The 25,557-nt window shown below is 36.2% G+C and overlaps 1 protein-coding gene across 1 annotated transcript; it reads right to left on the bottom strand.

Annotated features, from left to right (window-relative positions):
• Positions 1 to 7,218: 7,218 nt before the first annotated feature.
• gsk3aa (glycogen synthase kinase 3 alpha a) lies at positions 7,219 to 25,378 on the bottom strand. The gene is made up of 10 exons (XM_051873034.1): positions 25,000 to 25,378; positions 23,758 to 23,945; positions 20,010 to 20,093; positions 19,046 to 19,156; positions 18,499 to 18,629; positions 17,316 to 17,520; positions 15,085 to 15,180; positions 14,051 to 14,237; positions 12,242 to 12,319; positions 7,219 to 9,789 (listed from the first exon to the last, which is right to left on the bottom strand). The coding sequence occupies exons 1-10, from the start codon at positions 25,253 to 25,255 to the stop codon at positions 9,737 to 9,739; spliced, it is 1,389 nt and encodes a 462-aa protein (XP_051728994.1). The 5' UTR covers positions 25,256 to 25,378; the 3' UTR covers positions 7,219 to 9,736.
• Positions 25,379 to 25,557: the final 179 nt, after the last annotated feature.

The following is a 25,557-nucleotide window of genomic DNA, read 5'->3' as shown; positions in this document are numbered from 1 at the left end:
ATATTGGCTCATGTGATTTGAAAGTCTTTTAGTTTTCATTTTATTCATATTTAAAAAACGTCCCAACATTTCCAGAATTTGGGTTGTAAGTCCACGTCATTTAACAAGAAACTATGATTCTAGCACAGCTTGAGAGCTGTAGTTCCAACCATGTACGTATGTGACAGTGTTTGCAAATGTTTGTTGGAACTTTGGTTTCAGAAAACGCCAAATCATTGAATGATGGAAACTTTGTAACGACGGAACTTGCGACCATAGTTGGCTAACGATGCTTTCGGGAAACACAGCCCAGGAGGTCTCAAGATGGCTTGAAAGTAAGACAAAACAAGCATTTAAATAAAATATAACTAAAAATCATTATCTTATATTCACTTCCCAAAAATTAGCCTAATTTTAAAAGTGTCAAGTCGATTTTTAACATATTATGAATTTACTATACATTTTAGTTATGACAAACTCTAAAAATATTTGTAGGAATTGTAAGCAAAACATTTTTTTTTTAAACAAGTGTTACTGGTTGAAATTCTGCAGTCTGTTTTCACAAGAACCTAGTCATAAGAGTGAAGCAAGATGCTATTAAAACACTTATATAATGGAGATATATCAAAATTCTGAAGTCAGAAATGATGCTTTCAATGATGAATGTTCATTTTATATCTGTCATTTGCCTTAAGCTGGTTCATTTTAATCCTATAATTGGTGTTCACTGAAAAACCATCAAACTGACATTTTTCTCTGCAATGCCTTTATAATTTGCCTGATTTGCTCTAAAATAATATACTGTTATAAACAACATTATCTTCAAGATATATTCATGCTATTCTTTTTCAAAGAAATGTTTGAAAGATACTCTCTGATGCGTACTACAATAACAAATGCATATCCATTTCTGTCTGGAGTTCAGTGGTTTGAGAATAAAATACTGATGGGCGAGAGCTACATCAGCAACAGTAAATTCAGTCATCAAGAACAGATTGTCGAGGTGCGATCTGGGGTCACAATCAGAACGTTACTCTGAATGAAAATGTGCAGAGTTTAAAAAGACATACAACCACGTGTGGCATTTTTATTAGGTAGAACCAAGAGTCCACATGAACTACACCAATAATGACTTAGCGAGGTGATGATGGTTAAGTCATTCAACTCTGAACTCATGAATTAATGACTATGTATTGGAGTTTAAGCAGCCTTCTCAAACATGAAGGAGTGCTAATGTTAGATAAGACAAATTTGCATACTTCTACAAAGTATGAAGAGTACATGCTGTGCTGATTTTGTACGTTTGGATGAAGAAAGCCAGTCATTGCCCAAAAAGGAAGTACAGAATAATCCACCTGAATACTGTATGTTATGCCATCCAAGCACTTTTGACCCTTTTTTTTTTTATGCATTACAATTTGGGACAGACTAGTTATAATCCTCTATATTCTATAAGACGAATGGCAAGTATTCTTTAACCTTTTGTATGTGACTACAAATCATCTATCTCATCAAAAAAACAAACTAACAAGTCTATGAGCTCATCTGAATATCCGCAGTTTTCTTGAGGTTTGATGTGCAAATTTTACAAAATGTTACAAACTGTATTGTTTATTTGACTTTTTCTGTCCTATTTCCATAATATAATTTAAGGGGTGAAAGGTGTGGTAATGAAGCTGAAATTGCTGAAGCTGTTTAACAATTTAAAGATGTCATTTCAATCCACTTTTCTGCTTTATAGCCTTTCCTACATTTCAACAATCCACACAAAGCCTGTGTTCATTTTGCTTAATTTAAGTCTCACTCTTACATTTGTCCATTTATTTATAGCTTTGTAAGTACAAATATGCATAGTGATATGACAGAGATGGTACATCTTAACATCTATTTATTTTAAGAGCTATTCGGTGAACATAGCTCTGCAATCATAATCCTTACAAGCAAGTGCTTTTGCTCATATTTGAAATCTTTATTAAAGTACAGAAAAGGCCAATAGAATGATAACAGACCATAGAAGAGCCAGACTGACGTGACTTTGCTAAACAACAGCAATTGGTGTCCACGGCAATTGTGACCGATAGGCCTGTACTGAAGTTAATTTATTTACACCGTTGTTAATCTCATTAGTGTGTTTCTATCCTTAGAGGTCTTTCATTAGACTGCTGAAAGTTAATTAATGACTCACTCCTACACGGCTCGCAAAAGGCATTTTCTTACTTCTCTGAACAACAAATACAAAGGATCCCCTTCATTATGAATGAACACTTCCACAAAACACTTTACACTTTCAACAAATGGCTCCTCATGCACCTTGAACAGAGTTGACAAACTCCTAAATTTAATTCCAAATTCAGCATTACAGAGTTTATTCATACATGCCAAACAAAGGATTAGGAATTTGAAACCTTTGGGCAAATGTTTAATTCCATCAAAGCTAAAGTATAAGATTTTTTTCCTAGACACCTGACTATTTTTCTTTCAAACAGCTCAGAATATTGTAAGTGGGAGGAAAAGTCATGCATTAGCCTTGAACTGAGATTCAGTGCCAAAAGTAAACACGTTTCTAAGCTTTATAAATAGTCTCAGTTAAATACACTGTATGTAAGATGCAACAGGTTTTAAAGAAAAATATGATATTATGATCTCAAAGTACAGTTTTTTTTTGTTGTTGTATCGATTTCGAACAACATCATTTATATAAAAAGAACTGGCAAAAGACATTTTTGGGTTAAAAATCGAATCGTTGTAAAAAAGCCATAGGGGTTGAAATATCACATCTTACATAAATTCAATCCAATTAGTTGCACTCCAGGTATTTAAATATCAAGTATTATTCTTAAATAAAAAAAAAACAAAAAAAAAAAAAAAAAAAACACAACAACAACAACAACAACTATTGATTAAATGGTTAGTTCACCCAAAAATTAAAATTACTCACCCTCATGTCGTTTCACACCCGTAAGACCTTCGTTCATCTTCAGAACACAAATTAAGATATTTTTGATCAAATCGGATGGCTCAGTGAGGCCTGCATTGCCAGCAAGGTAATTAACACTTTCAATGCCCAGAAAGCTACTAAAGACATATTTAAAACAATTCATGTGACTACAGTGGTTCAACCTTAATGTTATGAAGCTTCGAGAATACTTTTTGTAACGACTTTATTCAACAATATCTAGTGATAGGTGATTTCAAAACACTGCTTCATGAAGCTTCGAAGCTTTACAAATCTTATGTTTCGAATCAGTGGTTCGGAGTGTAACGACGCCTTGTTACGTCATAAGGGTTTTGAAATTTCAATGGTTCACCACTGGGGATTTTGGCAGTTTGATACACGCTCCGAACCACTGATTCGAAACAAAAGATTCGTAAAGCTTCTAAGCTTCATAAAGCAGTGTTTTGAAATCGCCCATCACTAAATATTGTTGAATAAAGTTATTTTGTTTTTTGCCACACTAAAAGTATTCTCGTCGCTTCGTAACATTAAGGTTGAACCACTGTAGTCACATGAACTGTTTTAAATACGTCTTTAGTAGATTTCTGGGCAGTGTTAATTATCTTGCTGGCAATGCAGGCCTCACTGAGCCATCGGATTTTATCAATAATATCTTCATGCGTGTTCTGAAGATGAAAGAAGGTCTTACGGGTGTGGAACGACATGAGGGTGAGTAATTAATGACAGAATTTTCATTTTTGGGTGAACTAACCCTTTAAATCACCTTGAACAAAATCAAAAGAATAAAGTTTAATAGTATTTTGTATCAAAATATGTGCAATAATTTAAATTTTTTTGGTAACTTCTGAAACTTTGTTTTAAAATTGTCAGAACGAATGGACTTAAAAATCAACCTGAGGTCACTGCATATGAACTGAACCGAATCAACACTGAACTGACTTGAGCTGAATAATGACACTTTGTCTTTGTAGAGCTGCTTTACAACAGAATTCAGATTTATTTTCCTGTTTTACTGTGAAGTTGCTTTGAAACAATTTTTATTGTATAAAGCTCATATGTAAATAAAAGGTGAGTTCATAGATGAGGTAAGTTTCCATAGTGTGCAGTGACAAATCAGGCAAAATGCTGGTTCTATCCCAATGTAATTAAAGTCGTCATGAAACGGAAGTTGCAACAGTCTTTTCTTCTATATTGTGACTTATGTCAGAGAGAAACGGCTTCTCAAACAAGAAAAAAAAAAAAAAGGAGGGTGGTAGTTGATTTTGTCCATGGGGATTTATTTGGATGGGAGTGATTTGCTATTGGTCGATCTCATGTGAGTGACAGGTTGTCACGCCCCCGCGCAAGTAAACGCGTCATCAGAGAAGAGATGTTGCAAGATGGAGGGGAAGTTATTTTGATTAAAGATTACGAGGACACATAAAAAAAAAAAGATGTGCACAGATAATCATTTATAATAAATACTGCAATATTCCAAGAATTGTCTATTTTGATTTCAATGTGACCTTAAGATATGGACATACACCCAACTTGTATGTTTAAAAGAACCTAAAAAAACACCATTGGTCCATCTCACTAGGTGTTTTCTCATAAATAATGGAGGAATACACACTGAATACCTAGTAAAATTCCCTGGATGTCAACATCCCTGCCCTGCATAAGTAATACAACAAGTTCTGCGGAGTATCAGATGAATCATGGGTGACTCAAAGTGCATCAGTACCAGCAGTAATGACCTGACGGCTGTGCACTGACCCATGGACACGGACAGAAAAGCCGATACTAATGCGAAAATGGGCCGTTTCCCTGGGTTTCCATTCATTTAAACTGACACCACCTAGACGAGCACCAGCGAGTCAATCTTTTTGAACAGATTACACAGAATTATCGGAAATGTTGGCAATTAATGCGCAGGTTGTTTCCAGGCAACCATCTCTTAAGGCTCTCACCCATCAGACAGTGATAATCTGAAAAGGCCAAAGGTGGGTGAAATTATTAACACAATCAGCGTCGCATGCTAATGCATGCTGTGAGCCCAATAAATTTGATGGGTTCAGCGGCCATCAGACTTACAAGGTTCCTCAAAAATCATTTCCATTAACAGAATTGAGAGGAAGCGTGTTTATTGCCCATCATTTTGTATATTTGTGTGATGATGCCCTCTGGTGCACACTTGTTTTTATTGCTCATACACAGCACTGGGGTTTTCAAAATGTAGTTTTGGGGCTTGAAGGTAAAACACCAAGCAAAACAACTATTTTTAAACTCTTTTTGTATTGTAAACAGAAGATGGCCTTGCTTTGTCAATATTGGACTCAACTAGATGACTAAAGAGTATTGCTTTTGGTGGCATTGTTAAAGGGATAGTTCAATGAAAAATTTTGTAAAAATTCACTTAAATTCACACTGATCCAAACCTGTATGACTTGGGGGTTAGTTCACCCCAAAATGAAAATTCCGTCATTAATTACTCACCCTTGTGTCGTTCCAAACTCGTCAGACTTTAGTTCATCTTCAGAACACAAATAAATGAGAGATGTCTGTCCCTCTATTGACTGTCTTTGCAACGACCACTTTGACGCTTCAAAAAGTTCATAAAGAGGTCGGAAAACTAATCCATATGAATAGAGTGGTTTAGTCCAAATGTTCTTATGAGAATCGTTTGCTTTTTATGATTAATAGATTTAATTTAGGCTTTTACTCACATGTAAACAGCTCAACCGAACCTGAATGACACACAAAAACAAACTTCTGGAAGCTCAAACTTGCTGCTTAACACACAAGAATGAACCTCATTGGTTACGCAGCACTTTTTAGCTTCCGGAAGTTTTGTTCTTGTGCGTTATTCAGGTTTGGTTGAGCTTCTGCTTATGTTCGCTGATCAAGTAAAATAAAAGCCTAAATTAAATCTGTTCATCATATAAAGTGAGTGAGTATCTTCAGAAAATTTGGACTAAACCGCTTGATTCATATGGATTAGTTTTAAGATCTCTTTATGAACCTTTTGAAGCAACAAAGTTGTCGTTACAAAGGCAGTCAATGGAGGGACAGACATCTCTCAGATTTCATCAAAAAAGATCTTCATTTGTGTTCTGAAGATGAACAAAAGTCTTACAAGTTTGGAATGACATAAGGGTGAGTAATTAATGACAGAATTTTCATTTTGGGGTGAACTAACCCTTTAAGCTACAAAGAACAGATTATTTGGAAAAAGAAAATGCAACACAAAAACAATAAAAATACTCATACACTATATTTCAATTCTTCTGAAGCCATGGGATAGCTTGGTGTGTGGAAAACATTAATTTGTTATCTGTTTCTTGATAGTTTGAACACAAAATTAAACTTGACATAAGAGTTTATAATTTCTGTTTCTCACACAAACCATTCTTAATATCAAATCTTTTGTTTTTTTATAAGTTTGAATGCTCTGGTTTGCTTGTATTGTCTGAAAAGCCTTCAAATATCTCCTTTTGTGTTTCTCAGAAGAAAGAAAATCATACAGGTCGGGAACAACATGACAGTGAATAAATGATGACAGGTTTCAGTGACACAAGCTTTTGGAATAAGGATCTTTCTAAGATGTAATACAGTGCTGCAGGGATGATGTCAAAACCTGGAAGACTAACTCGCCCCTGAATCCCTCAAGAATTTCCTATGGAGTTTTTCAATTTATAACTTATTAGAAACATATGGTTTTTTTAAATAAAAATAGCAATTCAGAATTCATGTTTTCAATATGGTGTGTGTAATTTACATTGTAGAGAAAAACATTCAAGTATTGTCATGTTATGTCATGTATTTAAAGTACTGTCATGTTATGTTTACCACATTTTACTCATAAATTGAAAGAATTAGTCTTCCGAGTTTTGACATCATCCCTGCAGCATTTTATGGCCTCACCTGCCTGTAACAATACACAACAAGCTGGTATAAACTGTACAAGGATTCAAAAAGATTTTGTCATAATATGATAATACTGTACTCACTGTTCCATTGAGCATATTTCTTCACTCCAGGTCACTTCCAGACTGCCTGTCCTGTATTAGTGGTTGCTTTGGGCAAGAAAGCATGCTAAATAACAAATAACTTTTATAAAAACAAATAAAGAATTACAGATATTGTACGAAACACACAGACATCATATTCACAGCATATTACACATTCAGTTGGGTTCAAAGTTTCAAGACCACTATTAAATACGCTTATATTTGGCATTTTTCTATTTTAAATACAAATGGTTTCCATTACGAATGTCTTTATTTAAAAAAAAAAAAAAAAAAAAATTAACAAACTTTAATTTAAATCACAAATGTTCAATTTTGGTCCTATACCATATATTCATTCAAATAGATAGTAATTTGAAGTCATGTTAAACAGGTAAGGCATGTTAAAACTCCCAGCACACACACACACACACACACGCACACCAGCACTGCCTCTAAAAACTCACTTTATTAAATGAGTTCAATTTATTCTGACAAGCTCTCTCCATTCGTCTCTCTTTGTCTCAGGACACAATTCCCCTGGGTCAGAACGTTGAGGCAGAAAGTTCCAACAATTAACCAAAAAAAAAAAAAAAAAAGGGGGTAATAACAGGCTAACGTTTGTACGGTAGGCTTAAGGCAGAGACGAGGGGGAGGGCAGGATTACAGGAGCAATGAAGGGGAAGAGACTTTGCAGGCTGGTCTCAATTCATTTAACAAGCCTTAAAGGGGAGGAAAATAAACTTCAAAGCCAAATACACATTTGAATAAAAAAAAATAAAATAAAAAAAGATTCACATTTTTCTAAGAGCACACATACATGTTGCTGTGGGCTTGATTCACAGATGTCAGATTAAAGAATAAACACATTCCACTGTCTTTGAGGCTTCAAGCCAGATTGGCAAAACCGCCACAAAGAGCTGCAGTATTTCAAGCAGCTGATTCACTTCAGAGACCGTCCGTTTCATGAAAAACAGACGTATGAGCATGACTTCCAGTGCACCTTTGCAAAAATGTGCTAAAATTGCCAAGTAGAGTACAAAGCATGACCATGTTGGACATGAAGCTTAAGTTTTACTCCATTTCCCTCCCAAATCAAGTGCTGAGCTTATAAACTGACATACAGTACTCTGATAAGGGTTACTATTTCACAAAAAAAGTGAAACTTTCAGCCCCAACATTACATTACAAAGCAATAAATACTGTAAATGACAAACAAAATGAACGTTGCCGTCTTCAAATCTAAGTGAAGACAGCCCAAGAGAGATAAAGGGAGAGAAAGACATCAACGATAACACAAAAGTGGTACAGTGTTGATATTTACATCCTGCACAGAGCTTAAAAACCAAAGTATATTTACATACAGATGGGTGGAGCAAAACTGGTCAAACCAAACCCACCGAACATTAAAAAAAAAAAAAAAAAAAAAAAAAAAAAAAGACTAATGAAACAGAACAGGAGAATAGCATGAACATCACAGAAAGTTGGAAGATGGGCCATTGAGGGCCTCAGAACAGGGTTTATTGAGAAGCTAACAGATGTGTTCTCGAGAAAAGAAAAGATATCTGTTATTTTGGACAGTTTGTGGATCGATACGATTGACTGAGACCATTTAACGTTACGATTCTCAACTCATGTGGAGATTTCACAAACATTTTATAGAACTGTTCTACCACAAAGGCCTTTAATAAGAGTAGCTTAATTTATCAGAAAAATGATGTTGATTGAAATGCTAAAACAGATAGAAAACGTACTGAAACACTGAATTACAATGCAAGGTTCAGTCTACAGACCTGACGTCATTCAAAAATGACTTTGAATGGATGAAGAATCTGTAATCTCACAAGAATAAATTAAGCCTAGACCTGGAGCATCATTAAAAGTTAATGATAATGCCCAGGAATATAAAGTCACTTCAGTACAACAATATTAATATGCTATTGTCTTGCATACGTCTTTCAATCATTCTTTCCCTTCTTTATGGTCAACAAGAACGTTTAACAGTTTCCCAACCAGCTCTTCTTCGCTGTGCCTTTGTTCCACAGGGAAAAAGACCGCAGATGCTTTCTCAAAAGTCCATCCAATTCGCCATTTGAAAACAACAAATATATTTACTGGAAGTTAAAAGCAAGATATTAAAATAACTGTATAAAACCACAACATTTAGTCCCGCCTATTTCCCTTGACATTTACAACAAGATACATCATTTACCGTGACTGCTTGTTCCCTGCGAAATGTATTATTCCTCAGATAGGGAGATTGAGAGCAATGACTGAGCGTTAGCTAAACAAATCAAGGTAAAACATCCACTGTAAATGTCGATTTAAATAAATTAAGATAAAAATTAGACAGAGGACCTGCCCCTAGCCACTGAACCAATCGCATTTGACCTCCAAAGCACGTGTGGTGTTGCGTTATGGATGCACATGAACTTTGCTACGGGCCTACGCAGCCGTTCGGAGCACTCTCGATATTGACTAACTCTATTATCTGAAGCAAATATTAGCAGTATAACTCTGTTTGTTGTTGTTTGTTTCATGTACATGGCAGAGTGTCGGTGTGTGTGTACAGTATGTTTCTCGGTAGACAGTAAACAAACATCAGGCTTTCCAGACCGCTGTGCAGTCGCTGGTAATTCTGAAATGCGTGACACCTGAATCAGTCTGTAAATGTGTGAATTAGAGCTATAGGGAGGAGGAGCCGTGTATGAGGTAAAGAGGGTGTAAGACTGTGTATGTGTTTGTCAGAGGAAGGGATGTGCTCTGTGGTGGCTCAGATGCTGTGGTGTGTAAGCTTGTTTTTTGAGTCACAGCCTCAGGTGCTGTTGGTCAGAGTAGATCCAGGCTGTACAGAACCTTCAGAGCCATCTGACAGAGAAGAGAGAGGACAAAACAAAAAGAGGACTTTGAAAAATAATATTTGTCAGCGTGATCAGCAAACTATGGAAGCTTGTTTCCGCCACTCAAAAAATAAAAAAGGTAATTGCGACTTCTCACAACTCCTTTTCTTCCTCAGAATTGCTTGATATAAACTCACAATTGCGAGGTATAAAGTCAGAATTGGGTGATATAAAGTCAGAATTACGAGATATAAACTTACAGTTTGCGAAAAAAATTCAGTTTTCTTTTCCTCAGAATTGGAATTTATGACTAGCAAATGCGAGTTTATATCTCACAATTCCGAGAAAAGAAGTCAGAATTGCGAGTTTATCTCTCACAAATCTAAGAAGTCTGAATTGTGAGATAAAAAGTCGCAATTACCTTTTCTTATTTTTTATTTAGTGGTGGAAACAAGCTTCCTTAGCAAACACATAGCTCAATACTCACTCACAAAATACATTAAAGGACCTATCAAAAGTTTGGGGTCAGTAAGATAAATAAATATTGTATTTAGCAGAAATACAATAGAAAAGACATTTATAATGTTACAAAAGATATCTATTTCAAATAAATACTGTTCTTTTGAACTTTCTATTCATCAAAGAATCCTAAAAAAAAAAAGGTATCATGGTTTCCACAAAAAAACTGTTTTAACATTGACAATAATAATAATAATAATAATAATAATAAAATATTTCTTGAGCACCAAATCAGCATATTAAAATTAGAATATTAAGCATACTAATGAATGAGTAATGGAGTAATGGCGGCTGAAAATTCAGCCTTGCCATCACAGGAATAAATTACAAGTTATTTTGATATATAATATTTCACAATGTTTCTATTTTACTGTATTTTTGATCACATAAATGTAGCCACAGCACGCATAAGAGACTTCTTTAGTCTCTTAATAATAATAAAAAACCAACCCCAAAACGATAGTGTAACATGGTGGTTCCCAAACTTTTTCTGCCAGGCCCCCATTTTGTAGATAAAACTATTTTCAAGCCCCCCACCAACATTTACCCACATAAAGACACCCTCAGACATGACCTTGCTCGCAAAATCCTATAGGATTTATTTGAAACATTGTAACTACAACAGTAAAACAAATTCAAGGACGTGACAAAAAATTACGCAAATACATTTGTCCTTTTGTGTCAGAAGTTGCGCAAGCTCTTGGAGTACGTCAGAAATAGAATGGGGCACTGGTTTACTGTTGGAAATTTGTTGTGTCACGTGTCGCGCCGCATCCGGTGTAGACAGCATCACTGATTATAATGGGTTCTCTTGCTTTTGTTTTGGTAGTGGTGACATTTGAAGTAGACTGATTGTCTGCTTTAAGTTTACCTGGCACTGGCTTTCTTTCACAAACTTGCTTGGTACAGAATGATGCATGCACCATTAATTTATAATTTTGCACAGCTCCCTGCAATACTCAATTCTGATTCTTCAATCATGCTATCTAGTGGTTTGTTATTGCATGACGTCAACAACCACTACAAGAAATAACAGACCGCTCAATCGGGTACTGCGAGTCATCTTGAGGTAATAAAATGTCAAATTAATATTTTGTGTTCAATTATCTACTTATGTGGCGAGTAGACACATAATATGTGAGAAAATTTTGCAGTGGGGTCTTGTAACTCCAGGCCCCCCAGTTTGAGAACCACTGGTGTAACAGGAGTTAAAAGATTAGTTCACTTTAAAATGAAAATTACCCCAAGCTTTACTCACCCTCAAGCCATCCTAAGTGTATATGACTTTCTTCTTTCTGATGAACACAATCGGAGTTATATTAATAAATATCCTGAAGCATCCAAGCTTTATAATGGCAGTGAACGGAACCAACGAGTATGAATCTCAAGTGCATCCATTATAAACGTACTCCACACGGCTCCGGACGGTTAATAAAGGCCTTCTGAAGCGAAGTGATGCATTTGTGTAAGAAAAATATCCCTATTTAACAAGTTATGAAGTAAAATATCTAGCTTCTGCCCGACCACCTTCCGTATTCAACTTAAAAAAGTGTAACCGATGGCCTTTATTAACCGTGTTCATACTCGTTGGTCCCGTTCACTGCCATTATAAAGCTTGGACACATCAGGATATTTATTAATATAACTCTGACTGTGTTTATCAGAAAGAAGAAAGTCATATACACGTAGGATGGCTTGAGGGTGAGTAAAGCTTGGGGTAATTTTAATTTTAAAGTGAACTAATCCTTTAAATGCATTGTGAAGGCATTACTACATCAGGAAAGTAATTTCAGAAGAAAATTATTGTCCATGAAAGATAATGAATGAAAGCATTTTGCTCATCAGAAAAAAGCACTGATGAATCATGCACAATAAAACAGCAGGAAGACTTTATTAACAACAAATTTTGATTTAACTTGGGTCTTAAACCAGACCATCACTGAGAAGAATAACAGCATTACCGTTGGAGGATGCTACGGTTTGTGCACAGGCATGAGGTGGAATGAGAATGGAATTGAGCTGGGGCTGAATCATCAGCTCTGAAATAAAGAGAAACACATTCTGTTGACATCTCTAAGAGGAACAAACAACTCAGTAAACATATCAAATGCTCTTTTAAGAACAGAAACGATTAACACATACTATCCCATAAAATGGGCAAGCACTGGACTACTAAGCAATACCGAAGAAAACCAAATCACCAAATCCAAGATAAGCAACATGATCATTTTGAAAGGGCTGAGCAAAGTGCAGCTAATCTCCTCTCAATCGCTTCTGTAGCATTTAATTTTTTCCCCTGAAGTCCAATTATGTTAGACAAGGTTTCTTGCATCAAATGTAGTTGTAATTTAGCTTTGCATGACCATTTGCTGCCCTCTCTCTAACCCTTAAAATTAAAGGAATAGTTCATTCATAAATCAAAATTCTGTCATAATTTACACACATTCATGTCTTTCCAAATCTGCATTACTTTATTTTTTTCTGTGGATCACAAAAAAGAGATTTGTACTGGCCGCTCTTGTCCATGCAATTAATTTCCATGGGGAATTAAGCTTTCAAGCTTCAAAAAGGACGTAAAAGTATCAAACGATTCCGTCTGAAGTTTTCTGGTCATATGATATAGTTGTGTGAGGGAAAGACTTTTAATTTAAATCATTATTTACTGATAAACTTCTCCAGCTTCTCCAGTTCTGCACAAAGCATGTCACACATGTCATCATGAACACAAACACGATGGTGAGTAAATAATGACAGAGAACTCATCCTTTGTATTTTAATACACTACCATTCAAAAGTTTGGGGTCAGTAGATTTTATAATGTTTTTGAAAGAATTCTCTAATGCTCACCAAAGCTGCATTAGTTTGATCAAAAGTAAAAACAGTAAAATTGTCAACATGACACATGGAACATTGATAATAAGTAATGTTGAAAACAGTTGTGCTACTTAAAATTTTGTAGAAACGGCAATACTTTTTTCAAGATTCTCTGATGAATAGAAAGTTCAAGAGAACATTTGAATAAAAATCTTTTGTAACATTACAAAAGTCTTTACTGTCACTTTTTATCAATTTAATGTATCCTTGCTGAATAAAAGCATTCATTTCTTTTAAATAATAATAATAAAAAAAACTCCTGAACCCACACTTTTCAACAGTAGTGTATGGATATAAACTCTGTTATGATTGGCTGAGCACTGCAAACTGATGTTGTTTATACTGCCTTTTATCAGAGGATCAAAGTGCTTAAATGGTTAGTTCACCCCAAAATTAAAATTCTGTCATTAATTACTCACCCTCATTTCGTTCCACACCCGTAAGACTTTCGTTCACCTTCGGAACACAAATGAAGATCTTTTTGATGAAAGGTGATTAATTAATGACCAAATTTTCATTTTGAGGTGAACTAAACTTTTAATGGTAAAAAGGCCTTATATATATATATATATATATATATATATATATAAGGGGTGGTTACATATTAATGTGTGACTGGTTCAGCTCTGAACAAGCTGTTACTGCAGGCTAATTTTAATAAATACTCTGGGGGATTTCTGATGTCTGCATTAAGTGATTCTCATAGCTGGAATTACAGAAAAGGCAGATTAAATACACTGATCCGGATCCTTGTTCTGAGACTAAATAGCCTCAGGCCAAAACTGATACTAATCCTATGGAAATCTGTTTTGAGATGCATTACTTGAATGACATCTGTATGCAATCTGTGAGAAGTTTGTTCCAAAGTGTACGCATGAAAGGCTCATGTGACTCACCCGTCATGGTGAAGTTGAAAAGCGGAGGCAGCTCTCGACCGCTGGGCAGACGGGTGCCAGGTTGGCGCAGCTCGTCAAAGAAGCCGTGAGCGCAAGCCTGAAGCGGCGACAGTCGTGTCACTGGTGTGTACTCTAAGAGCCGAGAGCACAGGGCTATTGCCTCAGGAGGAGTTCTTGGTTTAAACACCTGTGGAGAAATGACATAAAAAATAAATGAGAAATGAGAGGAAACAACACAAGAGTTATAAGACAGCTAGTGCTGTCAAAAAGAAAAAAAATTTTAAAATTTCAGTACCGACTCGACACCGAAGTCGGTACTGAAATTTTAAAAATGTAACGCTTTAAGCGCTGTTGAGCAGCTTCATAAACACCTCAGATTGGCCACTGTGTTCACGCGCTCAACAGATATGTCTGTGATTGGCTACAATGATCAACGCACGTGAGGGTTTGAAAGCACACACGAGTGTTTGAAAGCAGGAGCGTTTAAAAGCAGGCGTCTATCAGCGGGCCTGCTTTCAAACGCTACTGTGTGTATCTGTGTAAGTGTCTGGTGAAGAGCATCATTGATTTTGAGGCGTTGCTCATTGCAGCCAAATCACAGACATATCTGTTGAGTGTGTGAACACAATAGCCAATCAGAGGTGTTTACGAATCCGCTCAACAGCACTCAAAGCCTCACATTTTTAAAATTTCAGTACCGACTTGGTACCGAAGTTGGTACTTTTGACAACAATAAAGACAACTCACTGACATTAGCTACTCTCTGAAAAATGCACTCCACTAGTAAAAAAGTTAGTACAAATTTTCAAGTATAAAATCTTTGTAAGATATGCAAGAACAGTCTTTTACCTCACATGTCAGTCAGATGGTCTCTTCCTGTCTAAGTGAACAGTTCATGACCAGAACAAGCAGTAAACTTGCCAAACGTCCAAAGTTGTTACTTGAGAAGATTTATAAGCCAATCTTATAAGATTGCTAACAGATACCTCATGGCTTTGGTCGTAAATATGAGTCAGATTTGGGTGAGATTTTACCTTGGTCCATGGATGTGCTTTGATCTGTGGGAATTTGAACTCTGTGTAGTTCGGGTTCATTTCACGGATCTGATCTCTTGTGGGTGTTCCAAGTACCTGAGCAGACAGACAGAAACAACTGAAGAATGCTGGGCTGAAAAAAACAAAGTTTGTTGAGCAAACTTTACAGAATTTATTGAAATGCAATATTATATGTGATTCAAAATCAGGTGTGTGTGTGTGTGTGTGTAGACACAAACACAAGACACACACACACAATCATTCATAAAAATTGGGGTCGATGAATGTTTTTAAATGTTTTTGAAAGAAATCTTGTATGCTTACCAAGGCTGCATTTATTTGATCAAAAATACAGTAAAAACAATAGTATTGTGAAATACAGTTACATTTTAAAATAACTGTTTTCTATTTTAAAAAGTAATTGATGTGAGGGCAAAGCTACATTTTCAGCATCATTACTCCAATCTTCAGTGTCACATGATCCTTCAGAAATCATTCTAACAGATCAATGAATGGTAGAGTAAATAATCAATATAGAGGCTCAATACAAGTTTTATGTGGATTGCTACATAAATTAGATGGACATTATAAAATCATCTTGCCTAACATTGTTGAACTGAATCTAAATGTATTTATTTATTTTTAAATCCATGTCAGTAGCAAGGCTGTTTTATGGCGAAAACAGAATAGACAAGAGTCATACAATTAACAAAAATCTATATAAAGACATTTAAGATTAATACTAGACAGAAACTCTAAAAATACATTTTGGTGATACTTTTTTTAAATACATCAGTTAAACATCTCTGAATAAAACTATTGTCTATTTACATTTAAAAACAGTACAGTCCAGTAAAATTATGTTTAACACTCATTGTAGTTTGATAAGGAAGGCATGACGGTGGTTCTTCATCTTTTAATAAATAGCCATACACTGTAAAAAATAAATCTGTAAAATAACAGAAAAAATACTTGCAGCTTATTACCCGGGCATTATCCAGTAATTTTACAGCATTTACATTAACCCTAAGACAACTCAATGACGTGCAAAATTCAAAATACAGGTAAAACACCTGTAAAAAATAAATATGGAAAATTCCGTTAAATTAATACAGTACATTTTGCCCTATTTTTACAGATTTTTTTTTTAGAGTGTATGTAAGTCTTGTATGATCTAAATGACATCTAGTAAAAACAACTCGATCATACCTAGCTTAGAAAGGAGTGAAAAATTCTTCTTGTACTAGGATTTATTTCATGTAACTTATTTTCGTAGCATTCATCCCATTCCATCTGCCACATTATTAATATAAGAGTTTATTACTGGTCTGAAATCAAAGGGTGGAATTTGACGCTCTGAAATATTCAAGTTGAGAGCCTCCTTTGCAGCGATGTCTGCTTTCTAGTTACCATATAAACAAATATGCCCTCTAACCCAGCAGAAAAAGATACTGATTTTTTTCCTTCCATAAAAGATCTACTTTAGCTAATGTACTTATAATTATGGGATGATCAGTCTTTACAGATTCAAGTGCAGCCAGTGAAGATTATCTATATATTTTACTATATACTACTATATTTACTTATATTTACTATATATATATTCTACTATATTTTCCACAGCCAGGAGTAAAGCACGATCATCAGCTGTAAAGACAGAACTTTGTCCTGGGATTCGCATGCCATGACATTGATCTCCATTTAATGCTACTGCCGATACACGATTATTTGGATCTGTGAATACAGGTCTATGGAGAGGAAAACTGCATCTTAACTCCAAACATTTCTGCCGATATTCATGAGGGTGTGTTCATGAGTCTTTTTGTGTTGATTCAGGGTTAATATAACATTTGGCCTTTTCAGACCCCAAGGAGCAATAGTGCAAAAATGAGTCTGAGTTAAGATGTCCAAATTAATGTCCAGGTTCTCCATGTAAGGTTTTATCCTCTTTCCAAAAAGTCTAATATACCCAGGTCTGGCTTCATATAAATAAAGATATTCTGGGAGAAAGACTGGTTAGAAGGCTGGATTACTTTTGGTTGCCTTTAGTTTGACAGCATATAGTAAAGCCAGTTTCAGACATCTGTTCTGGAGTGAAGGTTCTCTGGGTTCTGTATAAATTTTCTGAACAGAAGAGGTCATAAAAGCTCCTAAGGCCAGACATATCCCTTAATGATGTACAGTAGAACTGAATCTAAAAGTACTGATTAAAATTAAGGGGTTAGTTTTACCTTTATGATCTCCACTAGCTGGTCCACACCACTGTCTCCAGGGAAGATGGGCTGCCCCAGCAGCAGTTCGGCCAGCACACATCCAGCTGACCAGACGTCAATGTTGGAGGTGTAGTCTGTCGCACCAAAGATGAGTTCAGGGGCGCGGTAGTATCGTGAGCAGATATAAGAGACATTAGGCTCACCCCTCACCAGCTGCTTTGCACTGAGACAGATTTGAATTATGAGAAAAACTTTAATCAGGCAGTCAGTATGAAAACGACAGATTTATTATTCTTCAATAAAACAAACACTGAATCAAGCTCAACACCACAAAATAGCCAAAAATCTTCCTCCATCCTGGTACAAAAAAAGTGCACTGTTGTTTAAACGTTTCTGTATTAAACGCTTTGTAATTTTTTTTAAATAAGGCATGACAGAACAGCTGGGAAAACAGCTCCAGAATAATGCTCAATTCAATACAGATGCACTTTCAAACAAAGCAATTATTCCAGTCTGATGTGTATCTCCGCTCTGCCAAATAACTATTTTCAAGCTTTTTCAGTTGCCAAATTGTCCACTTTTTTCCAGACACTAAAGCCAGTGTTTATGTTCCCTCAAAAGAAATCGACCTGAATGCCAACAAGTGCCTTACACAATCAAAAATTAAATACTTGAAATTGCAATAGATTAAACAAATGTGGTCTGGATTACAGTGGTCAACATTTCTGCCAATCATCCAATAGTTCAAGTGTTTCTCATAGAACAGCTCTGAAAAACAGACTGTTTTTAATGGGAATCCATCGAAAAAGGGGGCCAAAGTTTGGCCTGCAGGACAAAGGAATATCCATCAATATCTGGATGCATATTGCTTTTGTCAATGAACAGAGAACATGAACAACCGCATTTGCTTACAAATTTTACAACACAATCAGAAACAAATATACCTTAAGACCGCAAGGAGGGCGAGATACTGCACTGACAATATACATCAAATCTAGATACCAACTAAGGGCTGCACTTATAAAGAGGTGCACTCTCAAAATACAATGACTATAATAGTGTAACACCCATTAAAACCAAACATAATGTTCACTGGCAGGCAGAAGGACACATTTGAGAACCCATCAAATCTACTCTCGCTCTCTCTCACACACACACACACACACACACACACACACACACACAAACACACAGCACTGACCTGCCAAAGTCACAGAGCTTGAGAACAGCTGTTTCTGGGTCCACCAGAAGGTTCTGTGGTTTGATATCTCTGTGACACACACCTTGGGAATGGATGTAGGCCAAACTGCGGAAAAGCTGATACATATACACCTAAGAGAAAATAAAGGCAGTAAGCAAAAATCTCTTTATGTTAAAGAAAGTAATTATTAAAGCAATAAGCCTTGAGAGGCTGTGTATCACAGTAATTTTCCCACAGAGACAACAGCAAAAAAATTAAAGAAATTCAATAAAATGGTAAACAATAACAGTTCAATTTAATCTGCCAAGTAATATAGTTCTAAGTGCAGTAATATTAGTCTAACTGAAAGCTGCTTGTGATGGTATCAACTTACATGTGCATACATATCCGCATATTACCACAGCTTTCAATACAATGAATAGTGCACAATAAGACCAAAGACATTTATTAAAAAAAAGAATAAATAAGGTGAATTTTGATTTTGTGTTGCCTTTAAGAAGTCAAGAATTGACTCAGTATTGGAGTATGTTTGTTCAGTCAACTTTACCTTCACATAAAAGATGGGAATAACGGCTTTAGCTTTACTAAAGTGTCGTGCCACCCGGTAGACGGTCTCAGGCACATAGTCCAGCACCAGATTGAGGTATACCTCATCCTTCTGTGCAATAAAGACACAAACTGTACATTATAAAAAACAATAACCTGCCAAAAAAAAAAAAAATAATAATAATAATAATACACTACATGGCCAAAACTATTTGGGAAACTCCTTGTCAAGGTCAAGGTCAAGGTCGCTTTTATTTATATAGCACCTTTAAACAACATTTCTGCTGACCAAGGTGCTTCACAATAACACAATAAAAAGATCATATAAAGCAGTCATAGTATGAAATAGTATGTAAGTAAATCAACAACAAACCATAAAACCAAATAAAATCAAGACTAAGATTTAACTCACTAAGACTAACAAATCTAAACATTATGAATAGGCCTGAGAAAAAAAAAAATGTTTTCAGAGATGACTTAAATACAGATAGGGAGGAGGAAAACCTAATTGACTGAGGTAACAAATTCCACAGCTTAGGGGCAAATACGGAAAAGGCTCTATCACCTTTAGATTTCAAGTGAGACAATGGAACGGCTAATAATTTGTCAGAGGATGATCTGAGAGTTCGAGTAGAAAGTGTCTATATTCCAACATTTAGCAGAAAGACTTCCCAGAAGTGTGGAAACTCATTATCGCTGCCCATATGTTCTGCCCAATACTTTTATCCAAGTAGTGTAGTTATGGACAGGATATAAACCCTTTAAATCACAACAAGATCATTAGACCACAACCATAAAACAGGCCATCGTAATTGAAAGAATCACCATTATTTTATTTTTAACAATTTGAACCTAATTCAACAGATATTCTCAAGAAATACATTCCCATTCAAAAGTAGTGTACATATTTATTTCCATTTGAGGTCATAATATAGAGCTTTGCATCAAATGTCACAGGTTTTTACCTTCTCTCCACTGCAATAGAAGAAATAGCGCAGCCTCACTATATTGCAGTGGTCCAGTTTTCTCATGATCTGAAGTTCTCGATTCTTCATAAAGACAGAAGAAAGACTGTTAGCATCTCTCAGGGATAAGAGACGTCACAATATTTACAAGAGAGTAAATCACGACAGTACAATCCCCCTAGAGCAGCCTGGGTTTAAGTGCCTCGTTCAAGGGCACAGTGTTTGCTTTGGGAGTGGACAGCACAAGTGGGTCATGTAAATGGTTAGCTGTTTCAGGATGAAAGACAGAGTGGTGTATGACAACATACTGGTGATATATTCAAATCAAAATATTGCTGTGCAACTAAGAAGGTCTCTTAAACTAAGACTGCTTTCCAAAAAATTAGTCTACTGCCAATCTCTGAATTAAAAGCATCTGTTGATTGTCAAGCAACATACAAAAAAAGTTTGCTTAATACTTTTTTTTTTTTTTTTTTTTTAATCCTCACATTTTAAACCAGTTATTCTCCACTTGTGAGGCACAACCAGTGTTATTTTAGTGTTATTTCTATTATATAATTTATAACAAAAAAACAAAAACAAAATTAGCTTTTTATTTTTCTGTTTTTTTTTTTTTGCCTGAATTTCATTTTGGAAAATGTTTTTTTTTTTTTTTTTTTTTTTTACATTTATCTCACCTAAATGTATGCTTACTCTATGTATTTATGTTTTTACAATGGGGTAATATTGTTGCACACGAGTTTATACACAGCACAAGTAAGCTTGAGTTGAATTTACAAAATAAACAAGAACAAATAAATTACAAGCAGAAGCACAAATAAATACAATAAAATAAAAATACAAAATAAAATAAAAAGTGCTTTACGGTTATCAGGTAGGTCTAACAGTATTTAGGTACATGAATACTACAGGAATTGAATAAATCGAATGTTTAATTGCATAAATTAAATACAGATTAATTCGTATCGCTTTATTTTGTTGTTTGATTAACATTAAAGGGGACCTATTATGCCCCTTTTTAAGATGTAAAATAAGTCTCTGATGTCCCCAGAGTGTGTATGTGAAGTTTTAGCTCAAAATACCCCACAGAGAATTTTTTATAACATGTTTAACTTGCCACTTTTGAGCAAAAACACGACGTTTTAGTGTGGGTCCCTTTAAATGCAAATGAGCTGCTGCTCCTGGCCTAAGAGGGTGGAGCTTCAAGAGCTGATGCTCCGAGCTCCGGTGACAGAACAATCTCGCGCACTAATAATGTAATAATGTGTGCAATAATTTACACACACTGTGGACACACATCTGTGTTCAAACACCTTAAAAAGTGAATTTTGCATAATAGGTCCCCTGTAATGACAGACAGAAGCAGGTATATTAGGCTGCTGTCACTTTAAGAGCTAATGCACAGACCTAATATACTGATACACATTCGTTTTTTTTTCTCAACAGTTTACGTTCACTTAAGACATCACTGACTTTGTTAATGTGAATACTCACCAAGATGGGCATTCTGACATACTTTGTGTGTTTCTGACCATTTAAGCACAATAAGCCATGAAAAAGCACTCAGTTTGGTACTCGCGAGCTGTTTGAGATGTGGCTTTTTGTGTGTGCAAAGTTTTAGTATTTTTAGTACTTCAAATTATTTACTACAGTTAGTTGCAAAGGCAACATTTCTAATTAGCATTTAAGTTTCTAAAATTGACATTTTGTTTTCATCTAATATTTATATACACAGATGAGCCAAAACATTTTGATCATCTGCCAAATATGCCGTTGGTCCTCTGCATCCTGCCAAACAGTGCCGACTCACCTATGAATGCACTCTACAAGACCCTAAGGGTGCCCTGTGGTCTCTGGCACCAAGACATTAGTAGCAGATCCTTCATGTCCAAGGTGGAGCCACAATGGATTAGACTTATTCATCCAGTACATCCCACACATTCAATCAGATTGGGATCTAAGGAATTTGGGGGCCATGGCAACACCTTCATCATGCTCCTAAAAATCATTCCAGAACAATGTGTGCAGTGTGGCAGGGTGCAACATCCTGCTGAAAGGGGCCACTTCCACCAGACAATACCATTGTCATGAAGGGGTGTATCTGATCTGCAACAAGTTTAGGTAGCTGGCAAGTGTCAAATTTACGTTCACATGAATGGCCGGACTCAGGGTTTCCCAGCAGAACATTGCCCAGAGCATCACACTCCCTCCACTGGCTTGTCGTTGTCTCACAGTGCATACTTGTGCCATCACTTCCCCAGGTAAATGACACGCACGTACACGGCCGTCCATGTGATTTAAAAGAAAATGGGACTCACTGAACCAGGCAAACTTCTTCCACTGCTCCAAAGTCAGTTCTTACGCTCGGTACCCAGCACTTTTGGCTGTGGACAGGGGTCATCAAGGGCACTCTGATTGGTCTGGGGCTACACAGCCCCATACGCAGCAAAGTGTGATGCACTGTGTGTTGTGACACATTTCTCCCATAGCCATCATTAAAATTTTGTGTGACTTGTGCCACAGAAGGCCTTCTTTCAGTCTGGTCCAGAAAGGGTAGCCTTCGTTGCCCTTGCACATCGAGAAGCCTTGGGTAAGTTCTCACCACTGCTGATCGGGAGTAAGGCTTGCCATTTCAGAGATGCTATGACCCCGTCGTAGGACCATAAAAATGTGTTCACTTACCATCTAATCTACCCAGACTTTCACATGTGGCCTTGTTAGGAGATAATCATATATATATAAATGATTTTAAACCATTTAGGCGCAAGAAGAAGTGAAATAAAACTCAGTTCAGTATTTGCACGCTGTTTTCTGTGCACGCACACAGAGAGCTGCGTCTCAGACAGCGTGCGATTACAGAATTGAGTTTTCTTTCGTGTCTTCTTGCTCTTCAAAAGACAAATACACACACAATTATGTCAAAATGCCTGTCTTGTCGAGTATCCTCAAAAACATTGTCGGTTATGTCTTAAGTGAACGTAAACAGTTGAGAAAGAAATGGATGTGTATCATTATATTGAATCCGTGCTAGGGTTGGTCCGAAAAACTTACAGCACTGTTATTTAATTTGTATCGTTGTTCTATTGCATTTATTTGTGCTATTGCTTGTAGTTTATTTGTTCTTATTTTATTACTCAATGTTCAATAATATCGAATGTTCAATTAATAATGTAATAACTTTATAGTAGTTTGGCAAACAAAAAATAACTGCATAGTGCTGCTAATTTTATTTGTTGTTTGTTAGGCTTTGTTATAAAACTTGGTTAAATGATTTCAGTGTGTGTATCAGTACATTTCCAGCACATTTTAACAATACTGTGATAATACTGATAACCGTGATTATTTTGGTCACTATAATCGTGATACGAAAATCTAATATATATTAGATCTATTAGATGCGATCTGGGAAAACCCGTCGGATATCGCGATGGAACGTTTTCAGTAAAGTCAAAAAATAGGTCGAATGTCATTTTTTTTTGGTCAAAATTGGGTTTTCATTAAATTATTCTATAACATCATCTAATCATAAAAACCCTGCTTGGTTAGGCATATTTACTTTTAAAAGCAATTTCCATATCTTTTGTTGTTAATGTCAAAGACTAATAATGTTATAATATTTTGCTGCAAATTCATCTGTAATTTAGTACAAAGCAACCCTTAAAAATATTAACACTTAAAAAATGTGTTATTAAACCAAGTGGGTCAACAAGTACTTGTGCGCTTACATGTGTGAAAGGGTGTGTTGTACCTTAAATCGCTTATCCTGAAGTACCTTCTTGATGGCCACCCACTCCTGACTGTCAATGAGGCGTGCCTGATACACCACGCCAAAGGAGCCATTACCGATCACCTTAATATCAGTGTAGGACACCTCCTGCGGGCGATCCGGGCCCTGGCCTGGGGTGGCAACCACTGTGGTCACCTTCCCACTATCTCCTAAAAAACATTTCAGACATAAGATCTGATTACACAAAGGCGTAAATGAGCAAATATTAGCCAATACTTTTTTGCAGCAAGCCAGCAACTACATTCACTCAAAAAGCAATGCTATTCTCTAAATATACATATATTCCTACATACTTGGCAAATACAAGGTGTATTGGTTCATAACATATTGTTAAGGAAATATTTTGATTAAAACTGAAAGCATAACTGTCACTACTAAATGTCTAGTGGTATAAAAGCTGTAGACCAAACATAAACAAACCTTGTGCAAGTGTACTTAGTAAAAAGTGTATTTGTCATTCTAAAGAAAACATGGCACATATATCACTAAATACGTGTATGTCCTGACATGTCCTTCACATAGGACATTATAACAGTGGGCGTGTTAGGACAGGTAGTTACCACCTATTCAACATGCCCTAAAACCTAGTGAGTTGCCTAGTAAAACATCTGAACAATCACTTTAATGACAGTGCCTTGAACTGGTTGTCAACCAGTCATTCTCAAGTTTATTATAGTGTCTCAAATCCTAGTGTGCTTCTTAACTAGACAACATTATCCACATGTTACAATAAATGTGCCTACACTACAAAACACTGACTAGGGTACTACCATGTTTTTGGACATCTTAATGTCACGTTATTTTTGGGCATAGTATTGCCATGGTAAAATTGCTTTCTCTGGCAGCACCATGGTTTTCTTTAAGTACCATATAAATATCAATGCACATGAATACGGAAATCAGTACCATGTTATATAAAAGTACCATGGTATTAGCATCACTGTACTATGGTAACGCAACAGGACTTCTTGTTAATGTCCCAAAAGGCTGTCTACACAGCTCAATAGGTTATGAGGCCAGGTCAATATCTCTCGTTTATAATCGTTTAACTCAGAATTTTGACAATTTTCCTTGGTTAGCATGGGCTAGTTTCGTGGAGATGACATAACTGTCAATATCAAGAAAGCATAGGTGTTATTTAATTATACACACGATATGTTCATTAAACACTCATAACTGAGATAACTTTGCGTATATACTCACTAGCTAGTTTTAAATTTGAACAAGCAGATGAAGAATCCGCCGAGGCCTGGGAGACCCCGGGCTTTCCTGCGTTGCTCCCCACGACAGCGGCGGATCCGGCGGATGCAGCAGCGGCTCCGGACGCCCCCTGAGGCTCAGCGAACGAGCTCGTCCTGGGCCGCCCGCTGCCGCTCATATCTGACTGAAAGTGTGCCGAAGCTGGGGGGCGATGATCAGCTGTTCCCTCGACGACTTGGCCTGGTCCTGGGTGAAACATTGGACTAAAAACGAAAAGATGACAAACGTTTTGCCGCGACCCTCAGCGTTCACCCACTCTCTCACGCGCTGAGAATACGCGCAGCCTCATGGGGAATGCAGTTCGAGCGCACTGTAGGTTCACTATATTGATCCAGACTAAAAAAAAAAAAAAAAACTCCAGGAGCAGGTGTCATACACCTGAGCAGAGGGCTCACTACTACCTGTTTGTACAATTAGTTATTTGTGTATTATACATATAAAATAATAATATAAAAAAACTAAAATAAAACATTAACTAATAAATAAAACTAATAATGCCTA

Source organism: Ctenopharyngodon idella, chromosome 19 (assembly GCF_019924925.1).
Source record: "Ctenopharyngodon idella isolate HZGC_01 chromosome 19, HZGC01, whole genome shotgun sequence".
In the NCBI taxonomy this organism is placed as follows: Eukaryota; Metazoa; Chordata; class Actinopteri; order Cypriniformes; family Xenocyprididae; genus Ctenopharyngodon; species Ctenopharyngodon idella.
The sequence above is the reverse complement of the archived record's forward strand: the minus strand, read 5'-3'. Positions and strand labels throughout refer to the sequence as shown.